General features: G+C 30.6%; 1 protein-coding gene across 2 annotated transcripts; it reads left to right on the top strand.

The window, feature by feature from the left end:
• Positions 1-3,086: 3,086 nt before the first annotated feature.
• LOC126838556 (protein ROP) lies at positions 3,087-8,779 on the top strand. 2 transcript variants are annotated; one of them, XM_050573062.1, is made up of 10 exons: positions 3,087-3,287; positions 3,386-3,535; positions 3,608-3,763; positions 6,012-6,115; positions 6,396-6,760; positions 6,816-6,917; positions 6,973-7,432; positions 7,943-8,130; positions 8,186-8,340; positions 8,417-8,779. In XM_050573062.1, exons 1-10 carry the CDS (start codon positions 3,260-3,262, stop codon positions 8,476-8,478), a joined length of 1,770 nt encoding a protein of 589 aa, XP_050429019.1. In that variant the 5' UTR covers positions 3,087-3,259; the 3' UTR covers positions 8,479-8,779. The 2 variants fall into 2 exon arrangements, with proteins under 2 accessions (XP_050429019.1, XP_050429018.1); XM_050573061.1 differs by lacking the exon at positions 6,012-6,115 and adding an exon at positions 5,556-5,659.
• The last annotated feature ends 1,486 nt before the right edge of the window (positions 8,780-10,265 follow it).

Below are 10,265 nucleotides of genomic sequence, written 5' to 3'. Positions count from 1 at the left end.
TTGCTAGTAATGTTCAAAAACATATACAAATAAACTATAAAGTATTAAAATATTTGATAAAAAAAAAGTCCAAGACACTTACCCCAAGTAACTAAGCGTTGGAGAAGGAGGCAAAAGGCTATGGAAGAAATACGGAGAAAAAATTTCATGTCATCGGCGAAGATGAGCAACTTTGCATGATGGAGAATAGAGGAGGCAGTGTTTATGAAGAGTGAGAAGAAGAGAGGTATAGAACAGCACCTTGAGGAACGCCAGAAGGAGGAACAAAAATAGAGGAGGATGAGCCATGAACAGAAAAATATTGCATTCTATCTACAAGATAAGAATGCAACCAGGAGAGTAAAGAATCGCCAATACCAAGAGTGTTTAAAGTTTTGAATAATAAACTATGGTTTACTCTGTCAAACGCCTTGGAAAAATCTGTATAAATGACATCAACCTGGTTATGTTGGCGAAAAGAATCAAATACATAGGAAGAGAAAAACAGGTTGCATGTGGTCGTTGACCGTCCCGGTCGGAAGCCATGTTGCTCATCTACAAGGATATGATTGAGTGAGGGGCGGATAGAGTTTAGGACAATAGACTCCAGTAACTTGGATAAGTGGGGTAAAATGGTGATAGGGCAATAATTTGTTACTAAATTAAGATTTCCTGATTTGAGAATTGGAGATATACAACCAATTTTTAACATGGAGGGAAAAACACCGGCATGAAGGGACTTCATAAATAGTAAATAGAAAGGCCACGCAATTGTGTCTCTCAGTCTAAATAAGAAATCACCTTAAACTCCGTCAGGACCAATGTACTTGTTATTTTTAAAGGAATGAAGAGCATGATGTACATCAATGGAGAACAAAGCAATATGGGGAAGGTTGAAGGAAGGAATAAGAAAAGTAGGCGAATGAGAGGAAGGTGATGAAAAGGAAGAAGAATAGACAGAAGAAAAATACTTGGAGAAAAAGTCCACAGTTACAGAAGGATTAGTACTAGAAGAATTATCAAGAACAACAGCAGAAGGAATGACAGGAGAGGAACAATGTTTGAAATTTCTTGAATAGTCGTCTTTGTTTCCAATAAATTTTCTTTCCCCAAACCCGGTTTTGTTTCAATCTAAATTTATAATATTTACATTTTAAACATTGTAAAATATCCATTTAAAATAGCATAAATTAACTCAAAAATATATAGTTCATTGTATTTGTTTACATTTCCCACAGAACTTATTTAATCAATGCTTTTATGAACTGACTATTTCAATATAAATATTATAACATTTCGATTTTAATATTCTAATAATAAATATTTCATAATTGAGGGGCTACAATTCCTTTCCCAGGATCAGGACCTTTTCCATTTTTTGACAAAATTGAGTTTTACAAGTATTATTCTAACAGAAAATATGACGGCAAATCGAATGACGTGGTTAATTTTTGTCTAAACGCACTTATTCCATAAGAAAGAGCTGACTGAAAATAACGGTTTTTTGCATATTTTCCCTCTTCCAAGTGTAAATGTAATTCAAAAGGTACTATTTCCAATTTGCAGCAAAACGCACTTTTTCCCCATATGTCATCATAGGACAAACAAATGTTTCTAAGCAAAATGTGCCATTTCCCTAATTTCATGGCAAAACGTTCCTTTTCCATTTCTTAAGGCCCCTGGATACCGACCATTTTTAAGGAGTATTCTATAAGAGTATAGAGTATGGCAATATTAAAGAAAAAAGTGGTTTTATTAAATTTCGACCATGTCAATTAATTTACCGGTTAATTTATATAAGCTTCATGGTATTATTTTTAATTTAAATCATTTTATCTATGAGTAAAAGCCATTTTAGTTAATACAATAGTAAATTTTTTGTCCATCGTACAGGCTGAACCAGTGATCCGACAAGTAACCTGAAAACAGATTTTAATTCAAAATGAAGTTTCCTTGAGATCGGTCAGCGTACTTTTTTGATATCTTACTCCTACTACACATAAAACACGTTTGGACATTTTATAAAATTTCAAATTTTTAAATAAATTTGGAAACGGTACAAATTAAAGTTTGAAAAAAATACTTTGACCGATCTCCAGTAAACTTCATGATGAATTCATATTCTTTTTTAGATTGCTTATCATATCACTGGTTCGGCCTGTGCGATGTGTTTTAGCTGAAAAAACGGTCGGTATCCAGAGTAAGCCAGCCGAACTTGAGCATCAGTCATTCAAGATGTCCGGCTCCTAAACAAGAGTCAGTTTTTCAGACGATAATTCCTACTACACTTTTCCGATATCGCGTTCATCGCACGGTCTCTACGAAGTACGAACTGCCAACAATCTCAAGTCGGGACCTTATTTCTTAACGAGCTACACCCTTAGATACTGGAATAAAATATATTTGTATAGAAACACTAGTCTTTTGAAATTGACAATAAATCATTATAATTAAATATTTGTAGATATATCAATGATACGTTTAAAATTTTACTGCAAAACTTAGTGTTAAAAAAGTGTAAAGAAACGAGTAGAAGACTAAACTAGCAGAAATTTCTAAACATAGATTTATATAATAAACTAGATTGCTAACTGTATATACCATCAATAGAGAAGATTGAAGCAGCCACTTTCCGCCATCCTGGTGGGAATTAGAACCTTATCACGCGAAAATAATATATGTTTATAACAATCACATGTATATATATTATTGATATAATAATATATACAGATATATATTATATGCATTGATAACACACATAAATCCCACCAGAATGGCGGACTGTCGGCTTCAATTCTTATCGCTAGTTAGCAATCTAGTTTATTATATACATTGATTAAATATACTAGTATATTTAATCAATGTTATTATACATTGATGTATAATGTATGATACATGTTATACATTAATTAAATATACTAGTATATTTAATCAATGTTATATACATCTGTGTTCCTAAATTGAAGCGTGTGAGTGTGTGTTACATACCGACACGAAATATAATTACAATGTTGGCTGCACTGTGGCTTGACCGATTTTCCTCATTTCCACCACTCCTCCACTCTTATCTCTAACCGAATAGAACTGTGCACTGTGTAGCTACTATAATCTATAAGGCGAGCCCGGAGCCACTATATTCTATAATCAATAGTGCACATTACACTCGTTGATGACGTAATGTTGTAGTTTCCTAGTTGAAGTGTAAAAAATATTTATTGAGCTTTTCCTTTCGGAAAGTTTTTATTGTTTACTGTTTTATTGGTTTCCCTCAAAAACCAATATGGCTTTGAAAGCAGTCGTCGGACAAAGTAATATACTTAATATAAGCGCATCTATTGCATATGTTATTCTTGTATTTAGGCTCGGGAATGGTATAGTACCTATTTTAATTTTCTATTGATTTTAGAAATTATGAACGATGTGATCAAACAGAAGGGAGCTAAAAAAAGCGTTGATAAAGGTATTGAGTGGCGTGTGATGGTTGTCGATCAACTTGCTATGAGAATGATATCAGCCTGTTGCAAAATGCATGAAATTTCTGCTGAAGGAATTACTAGTAAAGTTTTTTTTTAATATTTAATTCATCTTATGTTTTAACTTAACGTGTTCTAAAATTTATATTGTTTAGTTGTTGAAGATTTACAAAAGAAACGTGAACCGTTGGCTACGTTGGAAGCTGTTTATTTGATGTCGCCCAGTGAGAAGTCAGTCGCCGCTCTGATCAGAGACTTTTCAAGCCCAGGAAAATCGATGTATAAAGCTGCACATGTATTTTTTACAGAAGGTGAGAAGTTCCAATATTTTTAAAATTGTTAATTATTTATGTTTGTGGTAACCTTGTTTGGTTTAAATTAGAAAGAAACATTATCCTATCAAAGAGGTAAACATAGTAGTTTCGATTAGTTTTATGCTCACTTAGTATAAGTGCCTTTTATTTTAGTGGGATTGTTTTGTTAATATAAAGTACACAAACAATAATATTATACTAGGTACATAAATTACATAGGTAATATCATTGATTATACATATTATAGATAACTCACTGCTATAAGAAATATGTTGCGCTTAAAAATCGGATACCACTTTATAGTGTTGCTATCGCGTATTTAGTATGTTCGGATAACGTTGTAATCGCTAGATTCGCAATGGTTGGCGACTGTCGTGATAACGGCGATCGCCAACCACTGACGATCACCAGCTGGCGCGGTGAGTAATGACTTACAAAGGTCCCATTGTGTACTGTAAAATGAGGTGAATTGAAACAATTTTTTTTCATTTGCTCAACTTATTAATTCAATTAAAACTTGAGTTTTAATGCTAGAGTAAATATAATTATATCCTATCCTCTAATTAGTTATTACCTATACATTTTTACCTGACTACGGAAGAAGGAGGGTAATGTGTTTAGGTGTAATTATTGTGTGCAAATAGGGGCAAATAACCAACATTTTTTGGGGGACTTAGATCACTTAATGAGGATTAAATATGGGGCGACTTAATTAAATTTTGGAGGGGCTAAGTCCCCCCAAACCCCCTCATATACTTAGGCCATTGTTTATGTAAAACTACAGAACCAATTTTAATGAAATAAACACTAAAACATGAATTGCGGCGAGTGCTTTTAACTAGGTTTAATTATTGTATTATTACTACATTTCCAATTTTCAGTACATTATTATGTAAATTAAATGCAAGTAAAATACCAGCAGTAATATATCGCATAGCAAATTTTCAATAGCAGCGAGTTTTCTATAGTGTGTATAATCAATGGTAATATTAACATACAAATGTCTGAAAATTTGTTCTAATTTCGTTAAAAAAAAAAATATCTTAACTATTAAACATTATTTATCATCTTGTCTTTGTTGAAAAACAGATATGTCCGATACAAACAATTGATCTTTATTTTTTCCAAACAACGAAAAAGTAAATATTTTTCTGAAAAAACCAGAGTTATCTTAAACAGTATATGAAAGCTTTAGGGTTATATCAGTAGAACTGATGTTTTATTGGCATGTTGAGTGCTATTGTTTGGTTTTACATAAAAGAGCATAGCCCTGGAAAAAAAAAATCCATAATTATGCAACATTGGTCAATCTAGATCACTGGAAATGTGCAATAATTGGCGACTGTGGCACTCAACATGTTAATTGATAATTATTTACAAAATTCACTAATACAGCCATATTTACAAATTGACATGATCGCCAACGTTTTGTAAGTCTTACACTTAACATCTTGAGAAATGAACTCTTGAACAGGTCTTGTGTTTCTCGTTCCATTGTAGTCAAATGAACTAATGGACTAATGGTCTTGTGGTCCTAGATTTTGAACGTCATCGTACACTTCCCAAGAGATACTTCCGAAACATTAGCGAACCAGTCAATTTCTTTATTATGGATGTAATGCAGATTTTGTAAATAATGTAAATGAGCCCAAAATTGAAACATGCTGTTTTCATCTCATAAGGGTTAAAGTAATAATTGTATTATTATTTTACTCTTAAAGATTTTATTTGTATAATAAAATAAAAACTAACTGGTGAATTTCTCCCTACAATATTATTTATATTACAGCATGTCCCGATGAGTTATTCAACAAGTTAAGTTTATCCCCAGCCGCCAAATACATCAAAACTTTAATGGAAATTAACATTGCGTTTATTGCATATGAACAACAGGTAAAATTATATGCATTGCTTCAAAGCTAATTCGGTTTTGTGGTGGAAGTGTATACACTAGGACAATTAATGCGTTTTTCTAAAACTAACAAAATTAATCTTAAACTCTTTGTTTAAACATATTTTTTTAATATTTGGATTGATTGTTATTTTGTCACTTTTTTTATCTACTATGACGTAATAAATGGTTTTCTTTTTTTATAATACTAAATAAAGGCTGTAAACTATGTGTTGAATGACTTGCAAAACACGGGTATGCTACAAATAATTATTATCAAATGTGTGTTGTTGACTTCATACTTCATTACTAACATACTAATTATTTTATAATGCTTCACATTTGTGACAAAAGCGTGCCAAGAGGAACTTTTCAATGAGCTTTGCAAATCAATTGCTGCCAAAAAAATTAAAACGCTCAAAGAGATTAACATTGCTTTTCTGCCATATGAACGTCAGGTGCGTGTAGAAAACGTTTTTAAAGTGTTTCGCTATTTGTGTATTTAATAACATGTATGAAAGATGCAGGAAAAAACTACAAAAGTCTTTTCTTTTTTTTTATATAAAAAACATTAAAAAAAAAAATAAAAAAGTAGTGAGTCAAAACAAATTTTACATCACTTAAATGCCATTTGGAAAAAAGTGCTATTCTAGTTATTTCTCTGTACCATTTATACAAATATTATTTTATGTACATTATTTTAAATAGTTTTCTTTATTCTTTGACTGAACGTTTCAGGTGTTTTCTTTGGATTCTCGTGAAACTTTCCAATGCTATTACAATCCGTTATTGGTTAGCAGCCGTGTGCCCAACATGGAACGCATAGCTGAACAAATTGCTACTGTATGTGCAACTCTTGGAGAATATCCGTCTGTCCGTTATAGAAGTGACTTTGAGCGCAATGCTGAATTGGCACAGATTGTACAACAGAAATTAGATGCTTATAAAGCGGATGAGCCGACTATGGGTGAAGGGCCAGAAAAAGCGCGATCCCAATTACTTATATTGGACAGAGGGTTTGATTGTGTGTCTCCAGTCTTGCATGAGCTTACATTTCAGGCAATGGCATATGATCTTTTGCCAATTGAAAACGATGTTTATAAGTAAATTGTTTTTAGTGTAGTACTTAATAGTTAGTTAATTATTTTATATTGTTAGGTATGAAGCTTCTGCGGGTGCTCCTCTTAAGGAAGTGTTATTGGACGAAAATGATGAGCTCTGGGTTGAACTCAGACATCAGCATATTGCGGTTGTCTCAACGTAAGTGAAATTTTTTAATTTATAAACAGTGTTTTATAAATTTTATATTTTTTAGGAATGTCACCAAAAATTTGAAGAAATTTATTGATTCAAAGCGCATGTCTGCTGGTGAAAGTAAGACGTCCATGAGAGACTTGTCTACTATGATTAAGAAGATGCCTCAATATCAGAAAGAGCTGAGCAAATATTCCACTCATTTGCATTTGGCTGAAGATTGTATGAAGTGCTATCAAGATAACGTTGACAGGCTTTGTAAAGTTGAACAAGATTTGGCTATGGGTACAGACGCCGAAGGAGAAAAGATAAAAGACCACATGCGATGTATTGTGCCTATACTGTTGGACCCAAATACTTCAAGCAATGACAAAATGAGGATCATTATATTATATGTTTTGTCCAAAAATGGCATTTCTGAAGAAAACCTTAACAAGCTTGTTCAACACGCCCAACTTTCGCCAGCTGACAAACAAGCTATTATCAATTTGAATTTACTTGGAATCAACACAATTGTGGATGTAAGCATAATTTGTATTTATTATTCCTATGATAATAAGGAAAGAAGATATTCCTGTATTGATTGATTTCAGTGCTGTATAGTTAAGGGCGGAATACAATGTGTGTACTTATCAAAATCATGTACTCTATCGCAGGGTACATAATTTTTATTTTGAATTTTTGCCTAAATAGAAAAGTAGAAGGCGGTTACGCACAGTGTATTCCATACAACTACACCACGTAATTTAATTTGGTATTTTGGGAGATTGAAATCCAGTTGTGTAAATGTAACAGTTTTATCCATCTACAATATAGTGAAATATTAAATCTATGATATTATTGCAACAACCACATTATGCTGATAAATTAAATTTTTAAGGGAGTACAGTCATTTAGCTTTAGCTTAGCCAACTAGCAAAGCAGACGCTTCACATTATTTGAATAACTAATGTATAATAAATGTCGAGTTGTAGGCAAATTTATTATTAAATAGTTTTTAACTTGTGTTTTTTTTTACTTTGACTTTTCAGGGTAACAGAAAAAAGCAGTACCAAATTCCACGTAAAGAACGAATCACCGAACAGACATACCAAATGTCACGTTGGACACCAGTGATTAAGGACCTGATGGAAGAATGTATCGATGACAAATTGGACACCAAACATTTTCCGTTCTTAGCTGGACGGGCCGCAACATCTGGATATCATGCACCTACTAGGTAATTGTCTAGTTATTTTTTTTATGTACATCTGTCTAATGTTGCTCTCTTTTAGTGCCCGCTATGGCCATTGGCATAAGGACAAAGGACAACAATTAATCAAAAACGTGCCCAGAGTTATCGTATTTGTCATTGGAGGAGTCAGTTTTTCTGAGATAAGGTGCGCTTATGAAGTTACGAATCAGTTCAAGAACTGGGAAGTCATTATAGGTAAAGTTTGTTATTATTGATAGTAAAGCATAATATAAGCCATTGAAATAATTTGACATCATGATTTGTTTCTTAGGGTCCTCGCATATTCTCACACCAGAAGACTTCCTAAATAATTTGTCTGCCTTAAGTCAGTAAATCTTGTCTGTCTCTTCCACGCATCACACTGTTATTCAAAAGTATTACTTAATATAGACTTAAAATAATCGTGATTTCTAAAAAAATATACCTTAGAACTTAAAAAAAAAAATATATATATATATAATATATTAGGGTGTGCCTTGCTTGCCAGTATTTCATTTTGGTCGAGAAGAAAATTTCTCCAAACCACTTTTTAAACAAGCTTTTTACTTATTACAGTTTTTTCATCACTACATCTTATTAAATTTGTAATTTATTTGTATTAATTTTTGTTTTGTTATTTATTTTAAATACATAATTTTATTAAATTAATTATTTTATTGACTTATAATAACTGTTAATATTATATTATCATCATTATAAATTTAAAGTTGTCATAGATTAAATAAATTATAGACATTAGTAATATTAATACGGTTTATTTAAACGGACATTCCGCATTTATACATTTTAACATTTGCTTATTTATACTATTTATCACAGTTATAATAATGTTTATAAAGCGATTACTTAAATGATAACCTTTTTTATTATGGTTATTGTTTCCCATTTAGTTTTACTTTGATGTAATTTATAACAATAAAGTTTTTTAATTTAAATTTATAGAAGTTATCATTCGTGTAGTGTGTATAAATTATAATATTGAATAATTTGTCAAGCACATTTTTGTTTCTAGCACAGATTAAAAAAAAAAAAATCATTTAGGCAGTCTTTTTAAGTGTTAAATGTAATATTATTATTTTATAATTATCACTGGGTTTTATATTTAGACCATCATTATTATGTAGTATAATACATTAAAATGTTATCTTTTTGAGAACTAAATTCCTATTTCCAGTAATATTTTGAATTTATTAAAATTCGGTTCACAAAATAGTTTTCATTCTGTCAAATCTTTGTTTTATAAAACTGTTTTTCACTTCACAAAATGTAATAATTGATAATATAAAATGATTCGATTAGAATATGTATTCATTATAATGTCAGATTAGTATAATATTATTACTATCATTCTATGTAATTCTTTCATTTTACCAATTAATATGTGTACTAAAACATAATCCTATGTTAATTATATTATAATATACATTATTCATATTTAAATATTGATATCCATTTAAAACGCAGTATTTAATATTCCATAGTTCTTGCTATAAACTATAAACATTCATCTAATTCAGTTTCAGATTAAACAATAATATAGTTAATACTTATATTGTGATATTGAATAGTGTATTAATTTCGTTGCTATTAATGTAATATATGTTGTAACGATAAATTTGTTCTCATCATTTAAAAAATACCTATTGTTATTGAAAAGTTTTTAGTATCCATCTCATTTACTATTATTATTATCTTTGCATCTAATTACTTAAAACTCTAAATTACTATTATCAAGTCCTAGATATCAATTTTATTTTAGTTAATATAATATTATTATAATCAAGGCGATTATATTGTTTAAAAGAAATTATCGAGAATCGTAGTAAATGTTAGATCGGATATCAGAAAATGATAAGTTTAGTTTTTTTTATAGAATAAATGCATTTTTGTCTGGGTAAAAATGTGAACCTTCACCAAAAAAATATTGTGTAATAAAATTACAAGTTCTATTATGGCTTGAGTACTAATGAATAATATTACTTATAATAATATATACTTACAAAAACTAGGACTTGACTAACAAAAAATAAATTGTTTGAATCAAATTTTTTTTTCTGCTCTTTCATGTTATTTATTTATGTTTTTCAATATTACCGTTACATACTCTACTGGTGATGACG

The sequence above is a fragment of the Adelges cooleyi genome, unplaced genomic scaffold (assembly GCF_023614345.1).
Source record: "Adelges cooleyi isolate 19-005CV unplaced genomic scaffold, UGA_ACOO_1.1 ACOO_flye_CR_arks_rails_tigmint_CR_PRNA_30, whole genome shotgun sequence".
Taxonomy (NCBI): Eukaryota; Metazoa; Arthropoda; class Insecta; order Hemiptera; family Adelgidae; genus Adelges; species Adelges cooleyi.
This window is presented reverse-complemented; position numbering and strand designations above follow the sequence as displayed.

Excerpts from the sequence above, each read along its gene's own strand:
- LOC126838556 (XM_050573062.1), top strand. The coding sequence starts at position 3,260 with ATGGCTTTGAAAGCAGTCGTCGGACAAA. Across the intron at positions 3,288-3,385 it reads GAAAGCAGTCGTCGGACAAA|AAATTATGAACGATGTGATC; the intron begins GTAATATACTTA and ends TATTGATTTTAG. Across the intron at positions 6,918-6,972 it reads CATATTGCGGTTGTCTCAAC|GAATGTCACCAAAAATTTGA; the intron begins GTAAGTGAAATT and ends TATATTTTTTAG.